The 18,653-nt window shown below is 31.5% G+C and overlaps 1 protein-coding gene across 4 annotated transcripts in view; it reads right to left on the reverse strand.

Moving 5' to 3' along the window:
* The window catches only part of LOC143236778 (DNA excision repair protein ERCC-6-like), a 43,343-nt gene extending 32,851 nt beyond the window's left edge, over window positions 1-10,492 (reverse strand). For 2 of the 4 annotated variants that reach the window (XM_076475327.1, XM_076475324.1), the window contains exons 1-6: window positions 10,402-10,476; window positions 8,678-8,918; window positions 6,254-6,432; window positions 5,202-5,327; window positions 4,328-4,493; window positions 952-1,077 (exon numbers count right to left, since the gene is read on the reverse strand). In XM_076475327.1, coding sequence (XP_076331442.1) covers window positions 952-1,077; window positions 4,328-4,493; window positions 5,202-5,327; window positions 6,254-6,432; window positions 8,678-8,857 — 777 coding nt within the window. In that variant the 5' untranslated portion in view covers window positions 8,858-8,918; window positions 10,402-10,476. Of the gene's footprint in view, window positions 1-951; window positions 1,078-4,327; window positions 4,494-5,201; window positions 5,328-6,253; window positions 6,433-8,677; window positions 8,919-10,401 lie in introns of all 4 variants that reach the window. The other 2 variants (XM_076475326.1, XM_076475325.1) reach the window with 2 other exon arrangements.
* Window positions 10,493-18,653: the final 8,161 nt, after the last annotated feature.

Below are 18,653 nucleotides of genomic sequence, written 5' to 3' on the forward strand. Positions count from 1 at the left end.
AAATGAGAAATTACTAGGCCTAATGTAAGTAACTTCTTAAAAACTATTCAACTAAGTATAAACAAGAGAATTTAATCATTTGACTAGTAAGGAGATCCATGCATTTTTAAAACCTGAAGAAGCTAAACAAAATACATCTAAATAGACTAAAGTTGTTTAATTTAGTGTAAATATAACAATGAGTCCATATTTAATAGCAATATGAAACAAAAATAAGAATTTCTTACCAAAACTACTGTCAAAGTGTGCATACAAGTTGTGTCTGGATAAAATTTATGTATTACAAGTACATAATTTCATGTGGCACCAACACCAAGAAACAATATATAGTTCTAACCACTGATTGGTACTAATAATTTCTAGAAAATTATGAAAATACATTTACCATCTAACTAATGGAAAAATATCTGCCACCAGAAAATTATTCAACAAGTTAATACATTTACAAGAAAGACCTTCCATGATATACAATATGAAAATGATTAAAACTAAAGATCACCTCATACAAAGAATAATTTAAGAAATATAATTTTTCAGCAAGACTTGCAATAATTATTACTATTACAAAAAGGCCATACAAAGTAAAACAAAACTTTGTTTTTTAATGCAAAGAACAGGTGAAAATGACTAAGAGAAAAATACATGATCAACCATTTGCCCCAACAACTTACTCAGATCTTTCAGCCAAATGTTAAGAGCAATCTCTTCCTTAGTGATTTCAATTGTTACTACGTTCTACTTGCTTTTCAGATTAAACATTTCTATTGTTTTGACATCAATACATAAAAACAAGAATCACTTCTGACTGTTAAATAAGTCCAGATAAGATCCACAAGTCTGAATTTTAAAATATATCTCAGAAGGATCATGCCATTTCTTATAATACAGTTCTGATCACATAATAGCAACAACAGCTTACATAGTAAAAAAAATAAAATAAAAAAATCTCACCCTCAGGTTATTTTGAATTGGAGTGCCAGTAAGAACCAGCCTATTCTTGGATGGAATATCATGAGCTGCTTTGGTAGTTTTTGTAGGGTTCTTGATCTTATGCCCTTCATCTAAAATAACATAATCCTACCAAACACATGGATTAGTACTTACAAGTGTAAAATTTGTAAATAAGTACAAATAATTGTAAAACATTTATTAATCAACTTTAAGTTTTCTTTACTTTTAAAATCTTGCCTTTATCATCATTCTGATTGTTAAACCACAATCTTTAATTATACTCAAAGCTAAAGCAAGAAGATTTTATAATCATACCAACAGTTAAGGCCAAACCTAAATCTATGGTTGCAGCTGAAAAGGAAGAAAAATACAAAATGCTGAAACATGCAGTTTAAAAAATTTAACATTAATAACTGGCATATCTGATGTACCTTGGTTACTCACACTCATCACATATAGCACTGTGCAAAAGTGTTAGGACAAGATAATATTTTGTCATTTTTTTCCATTTTAAGGGGCTAATTCTTCCATGCCATTACAGAATGTAAATTTCAAAGCTCTGGTAATTCTTCACTGACCCTGTTGAAAATTGAACAAACCAAGGTGAAAATACTTATTTAGAATTCACATATACTTGTACCAAGGGTACGTTACAAGGGTTTTGCTTAAATAAACCAAGTGGTCAAATTTAGGGTCTGAAATAACTGTCAACACACCTAATGCAGTGTTTTAACTGTATGGAAGAAAGCCAGCAAGAAGTTGGCATATGGTACCAGTACATACTAAAAGAAAAATTAAATTAATAGCCCTCCACAAATAAACCTTGATAAAACAGTGTTTAACACTACATAAAGTTTTGTTGTCATGCAACAGACCAAAAGATGTATAGAATTGTCAGTAGAGACAAAATAGTTTGCATAAAAGCTTTATGTTTCTGCTTGTACTCTCCAAAAAAATTGTTGCAGGTGCTGTCAAGTAAACCTTAAACCATGAGATCAAGACAGGTAAATTTAAACATAAGGAAGAGGCAGAACAGCTAGCCTCAATGATATTGATGTTATGCATCTGTGTTTACACAGCCTTCATAACAAAAGGAAGACTGCTACTGATCTCAAGAACAAAATAAATTATCATGTATCAAATGATAGAAGTGTCCACATCAACTGTAACAAGTGTCAACGAGAATGGAATATTTGGTTGTGAAGAATTTAAAAACCCTTTACTTCAAGCTCCAAATATTGTCAAGAGATTGAAATTCACTAAAGAGTACAGAAACTTGACTGTTGATGATTGGAAAATGGTGTTATGGATGAGTAAGTCCAAGTTTGAAATACTTAGTTCAATGAAGAAAGATACCTCAATGCATGGCACCTACCATGAAGCATGGGGAGGCCATGTTTTGCTCTGAAGGTATTTAACTGCTGAGGTGACAGGAGATATTTGCAAAATAGATGAATATTGGACCAGCACAAGTACCATCAGGTACTAATCCATCATGGTTTGGGTAAAGGATTATGCTACAAAAAAGATAATGACTCCAAACACTCATCCAACTAATGCAGAAATTAATTAATAAAGAAGCTGTTGGAGTCATTCAAATGATGCAAATATGAAGGGTTATAAAATTTTATGTTTCATCTGTGAATTACCTTTTTTTTTTTTTTAAAGTGGCCCAAAATCTAATTACGTTTGTCCTAACACTTTTGCACAGTACTGTACACTATTATTTGGAATAGTAACACATAACAAATTGCAATGAATAATATAATATACATATATTTTGACAACATATCTTAGAATAGTGAAAGAACCTGCTTCAAGGTCTTAACAGTATAATAAGTCAATTACTTTTTTTAAATATACAAACAAGTTAAAATTTCTTTTTTTATATATTAATTTCCATACTGTTTGCCAAGGGTTTTCATACATCTATGGTTTTTAGAAGCCAGAATAGTAGCTTCACCAAATAAAAGGGGAAGGGTCATCCTTGCCTTGTTTGAAGAATACATTTACCCCACTTTTCAATTTTGTGAAAATTGAACATTTTAGACACAAAACACATACACTGCTTTCTTTTTTCAATTTAATATCTACAATGTTTTTAAAACAAACCAATCACAACCTTTTCTCTGCAATTGCATTTTTCAGGTATTTGTACCAAGTTGCACAAGGGTATCTGCTATAGTCATTCATTATTCTTAACTGATGAACTAGAATAAAAGTATTTTGTTTGACTTAATAGTGAGGTTTAACCATGTTTATCACCTAGCAGTCAAACAAACAAATGCCCATCTTTGTAGAATTATGTCAGTTTAAATATCTTACTTCAATATTTATAGAAAACTTAAATTTTCTGTAATCTTTTCTGTGATGTTTAACTATACTGCAAATATGAGTGTATGTAAAAACAACAACACTTTTTAAATAAAAAATTTACTATAAATTACCAGACTCCAAGTAACAAAGTAGCATGGCGTTCAGGATTCAGTGGCCCTTTGCAACAAACTATTTATTCTTTCACAAAAATGATAACCCTTTATAAATTTCTGACTTGGATTTATGCACATTCCAAAAACAGTCTTGACAATTCCTTTTCCTAAAAACCAGAAATCTAAAAGCTGAAGGTAAGATACCCCTTGTCATTCAGTTTTACCATTCACAGTACTGCCACAGGCTTAAATTTACTGCACTGCTTATTGCATTCTCTCATACCATGCACCACAACATTTTACATTTCTCAGTCTTTGCTGAATCAGCATTTCTGTGGAGACCCTCCCATGTAAACTCTCCAAGCCCTCTGCATATTTGCTTGACCCATGCTACACTGCTTGCCTCCTCATCTGCAAACTATATTTATGACCCTTCAGAAGAACACTAATCCACCATACTAAAATCATTATTATCAACTTCATCACCAGCAATACCACTGCTATTTTCTACATCATCATTATTAAAGTAAAAGAATTATAGTTCAAGATACATTTATTTTACATTACTGTACTATATTTCTCTACTTGTTTTATTCTGTATTACTGTGCATTGTTTCATATTATAAAATGTGGTTACTGTATTTTTCTGTTGTAAACCTATATGAACCCTCTTTTACTAATGGTATTCATGGTTTTAGCATTCATAACAATTTCTAGAACCTACCCCTTGAGAATGGCAAGAGATCACTGTAGTTATCCTCAGTAAAACTAGAGTTTTATAAAATATTAACAGTAGAAGTCACAAATCCTTAACCATACAGATAATTAGTCATCTTGATCACAATACTGATATATATTTTACAGATTGTTAAAATCGCATCTATACCGAATAGGTTAATATTCTAAAATAACTACACTTGCACATAGATCTTAATTTTCTAACTTACCCATACAAATTCACGCCCTTCAAGTCGTGCCATGAGGTCCCAGCTGGTCACCAGCATTCCATAGCTGGTGAGGAGCACTCCTCCTCTTTTTTGAACTCTCAGCTTGTTACGTTCACGTTCTTTTTTACTAGAACTATGAAATGCATATACCTGGATACCAGGAGCCCTGAAATATTTGCACTAGATTGAGCATAATCATAGACAAACCACAAATATGGTTTAAATTCTAATGAGCTTAAATTTAACAAGTTTGTTCTATAAATATACAAAGCACATTTTCACTTCTTAGTTCTCTCAAAGCTTGTCTTCATTAGAAACAGTTACTACAAACATCAATTCATCTCTGATCTTATAATATTAGATGTGTAGCAGGGAATCAAATTAATACCCTGAGAAATAAATAATGAATATGTTATTGTTAATAAACCAAAAGTTAATTTTACATAAAAGTTAGGATGTGGTTTATTTGAATTTCATGCAAAACTACACTGGGCTAGCTGCCTATAATTTAGCAGTGTAAGGTTAGAGGGAAGGTAGCTAGTCATCACCACCTACTGCCAACTCTTGGGCTACTCTTTTTACCAACGAATAGTGGGAATGGCCATCACATTATAAAGCCCCGACTGCTGAAAGGGTGAGCATGTTAGATGTAATGACAGATTTGAACCTGCAAACCTCAGATTACAAGTCTAGTGCCTTAACCACCTGGCCATGCTGGGCCTTAAAGGTTAGGGAAAAAAAATATGCAGAATGTGGCAAAATAGTACATAACTTCTAGTGTTAATTTAACCTAACAAGTACTAAAAGGTTACTTCAAACATGATGTAATATTGATCCATAGTACTCATATAAAGTACAATTAAATCATTCTTACCATTTATCAAATTCCTTTTCCCAGGTCTGAATCAATGATACAGGCATGACAATTAAAACAGATTGGATGTACTGAGCATCAAACATTCCAGATAAAAAAGCAATGATCTGGATTGTTTTTCCTAGTCTATAGAACAGAAATTCAATATTAAATATTTGGAAGTTTCTTTCATAGATTTAATACTACAGATGATACTGATAGCTGTAAAAATGCCCTTTCATTCGCACTGAATTTTTACTTGCAGTAACCAAGTTTAAATGAAAAAAATTTATAGAGAGTTTAGTTTATGTTTAAACTATATTAAACATTGATATTGAATGTTATGTATACTTTCAATCATTTCTACTAAAAGCAAATTTTGAAAATCAAAATCTAAATGCATTTGAATTACACAATGGTTTTATTTCAATTGAAAAACAACAAAAAATAGAATTCCATTCAAGAAATATTTTAAACTTTAAAGCCTCACCTCAGAATATTGAATTAGATAAAATCTCAGTATCAAATTTACTGTATCTTAAGAAATCTGCAATTGCTTATTCCAATAAACCAAAGGTTCAGACTTCCCGTTTTGTCTCATAGGTTGAAATCCCCTCCAATCACAATTTTTCACTTCTTAGGAAATTGAAACAACTATGATTATTACCCACTGATTAAACAGGCAAAGTTACGTGAATTACTTCAGTCCTCTTTTTACATAACCATACATTCTTTCATACACTTTTCCTCATAATTTTAAGCACAACTTTTGATTTGTCTACCCCTAAACAGTTCAACATAAAAGTAAAACAATGTTTTCCCCATGTCGCTTCAAGAATATCAATCTCATGTTGCTTCCAAAGGTTCACACTTAATGTTTTACTCCAAATGATTTTCATAAACCCTTAGCTTTCAATTCTTTTTTTTTTTAACTCAATCTTCTTTGGAATATTTACCTCATTTCATCTTCAGTGTCCTATCCCCTCTTCTTTCAATGCTTATCTCTGATCATCCACCCCCCCCCAAAAAAAGCCTTTACCTGTCATATGAAAGAAAATCCTTTCAGTGCTTACCCCATATCATCTCCAAGAATTCCCCCTTTTCTCTTCCTATATAGTTCCCATAACCAGAGGAGTCCTACATGTTGATAAGGGTATAGCTTTTGGTAGAGTTCACCATACAGGTAAAAACCTTTACCAACTTCAACCATTTCATCACTTTCATCTGCTTCACCATATTCTTGAAGAAATTTCTGAAAGTATTACAATTATAATAACATTAATAAATAAACATTACTTTCACACATGTAGGGGTGGGTTGCATGCTGTTTATCTTGCTGGACAAGAATAATATAGGTTTAACTTAATATAATGTTGTTACATTAATCACTATATATATGTTATGCACTATAACTCTGACAAGTGTTATCTAGGGCAAAAAATTATATACATTATTATTTTTAAAAAAATTTATTGTTTATAAATTGCTCATTTAACTGTATTTATCAAAAATTACTAGACATGGAATAGTAACAGTAAAATATGTAACACTATTAAATTAAATCTTACTACATAGTATAGTAAGGTGTTGCTTAATCTGTTAATACATTGGCATGTTTGGTACTTCTACAGTTTCCTACCTGGAAAACTTTCTGTGGATGTCCACGTTTCTGCTGTTAAATATGAATGTACTAATTGTTTTAATACATTTGTTCTAAACTTCAATATCAAAGTTTGATGTTTTGCATACTTATAAAGTATAAAGTAGGTCAATTCTGTGTTTGCCATATTGATAATGGAATTAAATATTTTTTGTATTACCATCATTTTAGTATTATTTTCAGCTTATAAGTCATTTTAATCCTTAAATAGGCTTCTGGTATCATCACAAGCTTTTTTACAAAATAGGAAACATTTTCCTGTCTGTTTTTCTAGGATCAGAATACATTTGATTTCACTGAATTGAACATTATCTACCTCTCACTGAGTAGAACTGTTTGATTAGTGGAAGATCTTAATCAATTAATCATTGGGCTCATAAATTGCATTTAGCCAATTAATAAATTTTCATACAACCTATTTAGTTGGAATAATCAAAAATAGTAATTACTGAAAACACAAATTGACTAGTTAATTAACCTTGAATTCATTAAAAATAATGAAAAACCATCATTGTAATTTCTCAATTACTTGGATTCTAAAATGACTGAAAACAGTAATGATCAGAAACACAAATTTTGATTAATCAATTATTTTATATAATTAATGAACTGATGCTCATAGATAATCTACTATATCAAATTAATTCCTCAGCTGTAATTGACAGATATAATTACCATATTATTAAAGGTTGTTGATAACATTAAACCCTTGGATATTTCTAACTGTATTATAGCTTTTTAGGAAGTACAGAAAAACTTGAACTAATTAAATTACTAAGTTAGAAATATCTAGCAAATGACAATTACTTTTCATAAATGCAAGATAAAGAAATGGCAACCAACTCAAAAGGATGACTGAAAAGGATCTTGACATTATGGTGGGTAAGTCATTCAAACTGTTGAAGCAGTGCCTTGCTTACTTTTATAAAGTTATCAGAATGTTAAGTGGTATTTACAGGCATTGATTACAAGTCTGATGAGGTAATCATATGTATACAAATCATAAGTTAATCTTCAACTAGAATAACATGTACAGTTCTGGTCTTGTTAGAAAGGATATCAAATCACTGGAAAGGGTTCTGAGGAGAGCTACTAGGATAATTCTAAGAACAGAAGGTTTTTTTTTTAGATTAACTTATTTTTTTCTTAAGAAAAAACATGAGTAGCAACTGTTTTGAAGTTTACAAGATTACCCAGGAATTGATTGGATACAAAATTAATTGGAAAAACAGGCTATGCTCCAGTTAAAATAGTTTCATTTTGTTTAGCATAGTAATTGATTTATGAAAGTAGTTTCCATCAGTAATAGTGGAAGATGGTATCTTATAAGAATGGAAAGGAGAAACCAATAATTTCCTGAAAAGTGAAGGGTGGGTTTAAAATTGTTCTTTTACAAAGAGTAATTATGCAAAGACAGCTTTGAAGTGATGAATAGTCTCATACTATCTGTAGGTTATGTTATGAACTAATCATATGTGACTTTAATCAAACAAGTGACAACCAAGAGCAGAAAGCATTAAAAAATGCATTATAAAACATTCTTTTTATCTAGAATAACTTTGTATTTTTAATAAACTAAATATCATAAACTGTAGTATTTACTACAGAACTTAAGTTTAAGCCATAATGGTTTTTTTCATACTTGTGCTAAAATTCTACTTATAAGTAATGACTAGTAATTTTTAAGTTGGGTTAGTTAATTACAAACAAACATCTTTTTTTTGCACTTCAAAAACTTTCACATTTAGTAACTGTTTTAAGAATCAAGAATTTTTTGATATGATTAATCATGAATATTACACTCAAAACTGAAACCACAGATTAAGAAAATACTGACTTCCATTTTCTCGATTCGTTTTGCAAGCTTTTCAGAGAAGAAAATTTCTAAAGCCTGTTGTGTAACTTTGATGGCTTCTCGTATTTTTCCTTTCTTTGCTAATTCTTTCCCCTCTTTTTGCAAATGGTTAAAATTAGCTTTCCTATCAGGACTAAGGTCTTCACTAGTACTTGAAGACATCTTTCAATAAGCTTCGTATAGGCTTAAAATTCCGGTATCACGTTTTGATGGTATTTCAAATCTAAGAAAAAAATTTTAGACAATATCACCACAAAGTTATTACTAAAATTGATGAACTTAAAATAGATGAGTGTAATCACAATTAAAAACCAAATGGAATTTCAGAAACAGCTTTTTTCAATACAAAATTAGTATAGTGAGCAATTACAAAAAAAATCAAACCATTATTTCACACCAATGTTTAAATTAAGGATTACTTTCAATAAAAGTCAGTATATAAATAACTTTTTTTTTACAATTATTTATTTATTTTATTAATATACTTTTCCAGACTGTCCCAGATTTTACAGGAAGTAACACATATGGCAATAAGTTTTTGCTTTTTGTACAGGAGAAATTAATTAATAAAAAAAACACGTCATTCAGTAAATGAACTGCTTAATCTAAACAAACGTATGCTGGCTCCATTTTTTTTTTTTTTTTAAGTGACAGAAAACTACTCTTATTAGAATTAAGAAAGGTTTCTCTTATTATTATACGAGAAAACTGGAATAATTGACATATGACATATGGCATTTAGCAACATTTATGTGTTCCATCCATGCAACAAAAGCTGGAGTACTTTTAAACACAAGATTCTGTACAACAAAGGAAATTAGTATAAGCCAAACCAGCATATTGCATTTCTTTTTGTTATTTTTCACTCCAGTGAGTAGTATTAATCCAAAAAGTGGCAACTGCACAAGAGAAAGCTCAATGCATTACTTGGCTTGCAATGTAGGTCAATTTCATGCTTCCACATTTGCCAGACATCACTCAACTATACTTCTTTCTCTGAGGGTATGTTAAAAGCACTGTGTATTGCACATTAGTAGCAAACATCACAGAGCTAAAGACCAGGATAACGAATGCCATTGCCACTTTAAATGTGAACATGCTACAGCAAATGTGACTGAAATTAAATATTGGTCAGACATGCCAAGGGACCACTAATGATGCACCCTTAGAAGCCTACTAACATATCATCAAACATTATTGGAAGTGGGCTACAAGATTCTGAAAACTGCATAGTTATATAGTTTTAGTTATTTGATTATTACAATTTAAAATAGAAAAGACAATTTTAGGTTACCCTGTGCTATATTCTATAGTATAGTAGAAGCTAAAAAATGTGTTGAGGTAAAGAAACTAATATAAACATTTTTCTTCTAGGTTCTAGAACTTATTTATTTAACCATGTCTAACGTGGCTAAAGATGTTCAATACTATATAATATAGTCTATCTAGTTAGTGACCACACTAGCCTACATCGTTCACAAGCTTTTCTAAATTGTTAAAGGAATACTGATGTTTACGAAAAAACAAACCTGTACTATAGTATTACTATTACTAGCATTAATAAGATATTTATATACGAAAACACGTCTATACCAACTTAAAACTCAGATAATTATTCAACGATAAAAGACCACTGAAACAAAAGTAACTAATAAAAAAACAGGTATTATAATAACGCTATATTTCTCAATGTTTATTCTACATACATACACAACCAACCGGTAAAGAAAATGTTGCTCCTCTACTTCTCAAATATTTAGCGCCTTCACATTTAAAACTGCAACCACAACACCGCCACATTATATTTATATTTTATCTTGCATTATTAATTTTATTGCAAATACCAAACAGAATTAGCTTAAACAGGTAGACTGAACCTAATAAACACCAAAAGAAATATGCATAAAAAACAGAAAATTCAAAACATTTATTTATTGATCTTCAAAGTCTAAAGGTTTAAGAACTAAGCAATAAATTTAGAACAAATAACATTTAAATTATTATTATTTACCTATAGTAGTTATATATTGTCAGCAATAAGTTAGGTACGTTAATATGAGACACTTCCCTACAATATTGAGTCGTTTTGTAAAAATGATGACTTTTGATTTATAATTTTTCTATTATATATTTAAAAACGGCTGGTATGGATAGAAAAGGCACTAATAGAAGAGCGAACAACGTTTTTACCTTTTTCGGTCATCATCAGTTTCACAAAGAAAAAAAGGGTTCTGATAGATCAAAATCAGTAGAAGTCAGAGATGTTGAAAAATACTGAAAGGCCGAGGCGTCATTTTAAATATTCTTTTGGTCCATCCAAAAGGCTGAGAAAACTGAAACATGCATTTGCCTCTGTAAAATCTAAGATTGGCCTTAAACGAGTAAGAAATTCTAACTTTTGAGCAAAAAATCCAATAGACGATTCATTGCTGAAAATTGTTTAAGAAAGCTGAAAGCGGTGAGTAAATTGAACGAACATGGCTAATATTCTCATTTCAAATTGCTATTTTGTTTTGCTTTTGTTGAAATGTTTTTAGGAAGTATCATGCAGCTCACAGGTGATAACTTTTCTGCTTGACCAAAAATGTCAAAACATTATCTGAACATGAAACTCTCCACATCATGCATGTCGTATGGAAAAGTAGAAGAAAATGGATACAAGGCTGAAAGCTAGGAAAACGTTCGATGTTAAGCTGCAGAGACTGATGGACATTGAGAAACAGTGCTGAAAATAGGTCCTCGAAGAGATATTTGCCATTGTCCTTTTTTTAGCAAAAGAAATCTGGCATTTATGTGACCATCGAAACAAAATTTATGAGCCTCTGAAAGGCAAAGTTTCAGGGCAGGTAGAGCTAATGCCTTGATTTGACATGGTTATGAAGAAGCACAGGTAGTGCATTTCTTTCAAAGGTATATATGTAATTATCAGCTTAGTTCTACTACTCAAAACAAGCTTTTTAGACTATTAGTTGATAAAGTCAAGAATTAAATACTTGCTAGTGTATTACTTCAAAGTATTTCCAGGGGATACTTGACTGCAATTCAGATATTATCAACCAAGAACCATTTTCTGTTGTTCTACATTCTATCTGTGCTCGAGATGGAGTTGCTTCTGAAGTATGCAACCACTTTCTTAAATTAATTGTAATACAGAATGCCACTATAAGAGAATGGATAAAATAAATATGAAAAGTATTGCAGAGCTTTGGTTTGCAATTGTTCGACTATAGAGGCCAAAGTACGACAGTGGCAACAACACGAAGAGCAAAAAAATCTAGTAATTAATCTCAAATTCTACAGATGAATTCAAGATTATTTTCCATTTATTGCAGTTCTCGCAACCTGAATCCTGTCATTGCAGATACATTTCAGTCATCTATAATTTAATTTTATTTTCCCTGTTTTTTAAAGGTTTTATATGCAGCTTCCATAAAAATGCAGAACATTATGAAGCAACACATTGAAAGTTTAGTTAAAGGTTATCTGAGACAGTGTAATAATACAAAATTGAAGCCATTAAAGTACCATGCTAAAAGCTACAGAATATGATGACTGCTCTATCAAGTGTTGTTAACGTGACCAGAGGAAAGATGCAAAATCCTATATCAAATCTATGGTTATTGTTAAGGAACCGGGTACATTTTAGCTTTTGTATGTATTGCTATTTTTACAATATCCTAGTAAAAATTAACCATGTCATTAAGAGTTTACTTTTTTGTTGGTTTGTTGTTGAGCACAAAGCTACGTAATGAGCTGTCTGTGGTTTACCCATCATGCATAAAAATCAGTGTCTTAGCGTTATAAGCCTTCAGACTTACTGCTGAACGGCAATGCCAAGATATATATTTGGATCCTGTATCGAACTTGATTGAGGCAGGTAATGACAAATTGCTGAGAGAGTAGTGCTTGCAGTAGATGCAGAATATATGTGTGATGACAGTCACGTGTAATAAAAAAGCAGCACTTTTTAAATAGAAAACTGCTGATAAAACAGCTACAGGTTCAAAAGAAAAATGTTAAGTTGAATTTTCCCTGAAGGTTACAGATGTGCAGACATCTATACTTGATAAAAGATTTAAATAAGTTAAAACTAGGTTTGTAACATTTCATTAATGACAACAATATTAGACAAAACTGTGATGTCTTTCATGTCTTGTGGTCTCTGATTTAACATCAACTGATACTGACTTTAAGAAACTTCTTGAGGAATGAAATTTTTTTTTACAATTTAATGTCTGAGAACAGTTGGAACCCTGAGATATATAACAGAAAGTTCTCTCACTGATACTTATCCCAATGTAGTTGCAACTCTGTGTTCACAGTGTCAGTTGCCGTTGCTTTAGCAGAATGTTCATTATTAAAACTGAAGCTCATAAAAATTACTTATCTTCTGTATTGTACAAAGACAGACTGTGAAATCTGGCTACTATCTCTACTGAAAGAAAATAGAGAAAAACAAGGTTATGCTAATGTTATTGATTATTTTACTTGCAAAAAGTAGAGAAAATGTGTAAATGCCGAGTTGATAAATAATTATAGAAGAAAAAGTAAGAAAATACAAAAGTATTATTCATAATTTTGTGTGATTACAGTTAGGTGTTGACTTTTTTGTGAACAATTCATGAATTTTTATTACGAAATTCAAAATTATATTATATATTATACTATTTAATACACAGAGAGATGAAAACATATATAAATATTCAAGGTCAAAAACGTGGGAAGTTTTTGTCATTGTTCAGTAAGTGTCTTATTTTAAAAAGTGAATAGTATCTTTTAAGACACGAAAGTGCTATTTATAATTTTATGTGTGCGTGTTTCTATTTATTTATGTTAAATTAACAAATATAAAGAGTGTTTTAAAAGCATTAATGCAGGAAATGAGGAAATATTGATATGGTTGTAACCAGTGGTGCGATTCAAAAATCTTAACAACCGGTTCTATCTTGCTTTACACATTCCCATTTTTTTGCATTGAAAAATAATAACAAAAATATCTTACTGAAATAATTTATTTAGCATGCTTTAAGTATTTCCAAATCGCCACTTGATTATCATCAAAATATTTATTCCTTCCATTTTGACCCTGCTGTCATCAGCTGTGTTTTTTTTAAACCCATGTTTGAACTGAAGAAGTGGGATCCCATGAATACAACGGGAGGTCATTCAAATTAATTGTCATCAGGTTTGCCATGTTTTTAACTGTAAGGCAGTTTCTTTCATGCGAATATATGATATTTATTATTAAAACCTCTATTTCTACTTCTGCGGAACTAACAGCAAAAGTATTGATGATATTTTTAGCCTTTTGTATAGTTCTTGGAATCTCATGATTATGGCGATTTCATAGGACATTTTCCACATAATCACGGAAGCCATTAATGCTGATTTCGTGATGAGAGAGCTTCTTGAATTCATACAACTTTTTCTTTAGTGGCTTTCCAAGGGACAACAACTTCATCAATATTCCAAGAATCTGGTTCAAGTATGTTTACCAGTTCATGAATTTTACTGTCATTTTTGTGCATTATTTTTTATTTTAAGTGATCGCATTGGAAAGTAAAGAAATTTCTTGTAGTATATCTGTCATTATTGTTAAATCCTCCAGGAAGAATTTATTGCAAAGATGGCTAGCCATTCCTGGATATTTTTTCTCAAAAGAAAAATATCTGTATAATACTGGATAACCACGCCATAGAGCAAGTGTTGGTCTTAGGCCGCAAGCAGCTCATCTTGGTCTCAAAACTCTACCAGAATTCAGAATTTCTAGTCCAGTTTCTTCCGAAATGTTAAAAAGTTCCATTTGGTTTTTTTTGGTTGGGGAAATATTGTGTAGATTTTAGCTATAAACACTTTGAAGATATTCACTTGTTTTATATCAGTGACAGAATCGTCTAAAACCAGTTGCAAGCAGTGATTTTAGCAAAGCCAAGTTATAATGTCAGAAAAATTATTTTTAAGTTTAATGCTCACCGCTGACTTACAGCTAAGAATTACACTTGCACCATCTGAGCAGAATGTGACCAAATTATTTTTCTCACATGCACTGTAACATTCTGCAAACTTTTCAATAGAGATGTTATATTGTTTCAGTATCCTGCCCTTTCAACTTAACCAAATCAAGAAAAATTATTGAAGACAGATCACAATCTTCAACCTTTACAGAAATTATGATCACTGGTTTACTAGATATGGGTGAAGCTTTATTAATGATGACACAAACTTTTAAATTTTGTTCAACTGTTTTGGTAAATATTTCATTTTTAATTTCCTTTGCAGTTTTCCGAGAATAGAGTCCCACTTCCATGTCCACCCATTACCCATTTTTTTATTTGTAGCTCAATCTCAACTTCAACGTCAGAGAATGGCCTGCTATGTTTTGCTACACTGTAGATTGTATTAAAAACTTTACATGCAGAGGTGATATATTTTTGGTTTATTTTATCTAGGTATTAGGTAATTGCATCATCTGCACGATCTTTCAGTTGAATTGAACGTATATTGTGTGTCTTCGATGAAAAATTTATTTCTTTTTGACAGATGCTTGCTGTACAGTTTTATTCCTTCTCGATGCTTCAACACTGTAGCTTTTTCATTCCATCGATACGTGAATCCCCTTCATGTCTATGGAACCAAATTTGGCGCAATGGTCACAACCAAGTTTCTTGCTGCAAACAATCAAACCATCATATTTTTTCTTGAACTCCTCTGCCTACTTCATACTCTAGCAATCCAGAAGAGCACTTGCTGGATTTTTATCACCTCCAGTTTGCGCAGTATTAGAAGCGGAAGTTTTATCGCTTCTTAAAGTTGCTGGTGTTAGATGTTCAATTGAATCTGGCTTTTAAGTTTCATTTCTTGGGTTTTTCTTACAAACTCTAGTATATCATGTTGCCACTTCATTTTAGGGGCTGAAATCTGAAATGCCAAAATTTCTTTATTCAAAAATAAATGTATTAATATAACTTCTTATTAAACTTTCACTACAAGGGCTAAAAATATAGAATTATTTTTTTATAAATTTTCATATAAAAACTATTTTTATAATCATATTTTAATTTTTTTGCGGCATATAAACAAAGAAAATTAAGTTAACGTTTAACTGTTTTTGGAAATATTGTTTTCAGATGACTGTGTTCCGCTTGTATGAGGAATTTTATATAAGTATACATCAACATGCATAAATATAGTGAAATATAGCTTTACTAAACCATACAATTATAACACAAATGTAGTACTATGCTGTTATGTTTTATGTTTATATCTATTATTGGAATAGTTTTTTGTCTCCTGCTGGTACGGCGGTAACTCTACGAATTTACAATACTAAAATCATGGATTCAATTCCCATTGGTAAACTTAGCAGATAGCCCGATAGCCAACTGAGCCTTGCATCCTAATTTAGTATTCTGTTAGTATGAAACTGCAAGAAAAGGGAGATTCAGTATCCCAAGTAAAACATGAGATGTATGTTATTTCCTTAAACTGTCAGACGCCATCACGTACTACGTGTAACATTTTTGGTAATATTCATATTAAAAGAACTTGTCCATGTCTGAATAAACGATACAATTTGGCTTTGAAAAAGGTGAGGGGCAGCAATATTAACCAGCCATTCTTGAAAAGATCGACAACGAAAATGTCAATCCAGGCTAAATATCCAAACCCATGAGCTTTTAATTTTGTTCTAAAATAGTAAACCTACAAAATAACATTAAGCCTCACAGTTTAACGTTAATAGCGTAAAAGTATACATAGACTACATTATTCTTCAAACTTATCTTCTTTTCTCTGTCTGCTTCAAGTATGATATATGACTAATGCCAAATGTTCACACAAGAAAATGTAGACCTATATTAGTCTACGGCAATGCTCTTCTTCCTTCATCTTAGATGGCTGATCTGTCACTTGTAGAGTCTCGTGCAAATCCGGTTTCAAACGTTATCGTACTAATTTACAATTGTGCTATTGCGCATGACTTTACATAGCAAGAATCCCCATATAGACAGTCGATTACCTTGCATGAATTCCCATAGTGACAGTTGATACATCGTACATCTAGTATCAGAGGACTAAGAGCCGGTAAAAACCAGTTTGGAACTCATGAAATGTTAAGAACATGTTCTTAAGAACCGGTATGAACTAGCTGAATCCCACCACTGGTTGTAACATCATTCTCTCGTTATCAGGTTTTGAAAATTATCTGGCGAAATAAGTTAACGTCAAATTTAGTGATAATACTAAATTTACTTTATTTTATTCTTAAACGTTTCTACAAATTTGAACTCTTGTTCACTGCCATAGATTCTTGTAAGTTTACTTTAAAATGACGTTAACTAATGTAAAGTTGATCAACTTACAATCACAAAGTAAATACGATAACTAGTACATTGATTTTTTTCACACCCTACTCTGGAGAGAAAAAAAAAAACTTTTCAGACTTCACAGCTATCCAGTAATTAGAATCTAATTCCAAATGTGCGAGAACACTTTAAATCACACATTAAGGTTTTCTTGAAGTTCTAGACTTATCTTATAAAACATTCTGAGTCAGCGTCATCAATAAGACCTGCAACTTCTTCATTGCCTCCATATTGTAGGAAATTACATGCTCTTTTCCATGTTGTACTTGTGACAATGTTCCCCATACTTCAAGATCATTATAATCTGCATCTATAATGAGTGGATTTTCAAGAATTGGGTATCCCAATACTAGAGTACTGGTCAATCCATTCTTCAATTATTTGAATTTTTGTGCATAATCAGCAGTGCGATAAAACTTTTGTGGCTTCTCAAGTATTTTGTGTAAAGAAAAAGCTATGTCAAAGAAAGGTTTTACAAATTTATAACAGTAAGAGCATAGTTCAAGAAATCTTCTTATCCATTTCTGATCCTCGATGAATCTATAGATAATCCTTCTCTGCTGATTGCCCCTAGTATATCTACGGACGTCCCACGCTAAAAACCGGGTTTCGATACCCGTGGTGGGCAGAACACAGATAGCCCATTGTGTAGCTTTGTGCTTATTTCAAAACAACAATAATCTCTGCTGATTACATGTTTCAAGAAACTCACCTGTTGATGGAATAATTCAAATTACTTGGTATTCATTCCAGGACATTTTTATCCCTTCTTAAGCATTATCGTAAGTCTTTCCACGCCTGATTATGCATCCAAGTAGATAAGTACGATGCTCCATGGTTCCTCATTAGAATATTGCAGAAATTACTTGATCCAAATGGTAACACGAGAAGTTGTCAAGATCTATTTCGTTTTGTAAAGGCTGCATTCTTCCTACTTGCTTTGTCGACTTTCCCATGTCAATTTCACTTTAAGATCTAATACTGAAAACTTTTTTGATTTCATTCAAAGAGTCAACCCTTTGCAGTGGATAGGCATCCGTTTTGCAACTTCATTTACTTTCTGAAAATCCACACAGAACCTTATGGATCTATCCTTCTTGTTTACAAGTACAATAGGTGATGCTAAAGGACTAATAATCAAATTAATCATTCCCTGTTTTTTCATGATTTCCATCTATTTGAAAGCTTCAGTATGTTTTGTAAGTTGAAGTCATCTGCTTAACTGACATACTGGGGCTACATCTCCAATTTCAATTTTGCAAGATATTTTACGTGTTTGGCCTGAGTCATGAGTTTCATCGAAATAGGAATTTTGATATATTGTAAGCACGTTGTGTAAATGCTGGATTTGATCAGTTGTAAAAACTTCACAGCTCCAGTAAAACAACTCTTGAAAATGTGATGATAAACTGACCTTAAGTAACGGTTTGATATCAGGCTAGGTTTGTACATCTTTCCTCGTGGGTGATTTCGCCTAATGTTTTGATGTGGAAGTGCTACCCTTACATCTTGCAATGTCCCATCCAAACTTGGTTTGTTGTATTTATTATCCTAATGATGACATATTTATTGTTCAGGTCTAAAATGGTTCTGTC

The sequence above is a fragment of the Tachypleus tridentatus genome, chromosome 13 (genome assembly GCF_004210375.1).
Source record: "Tachypleus tridentatus isolate NWPU-2018 chromosome 13, ASM421037v1, whole genome shotgun sequence".
Taxonomy (NCBI): Eukaryota; Metazoa; Arthropoda; class Merostomata; order Xiphosura; family Limulidae; genus Tachypleus; species Tachypleus tridentatus.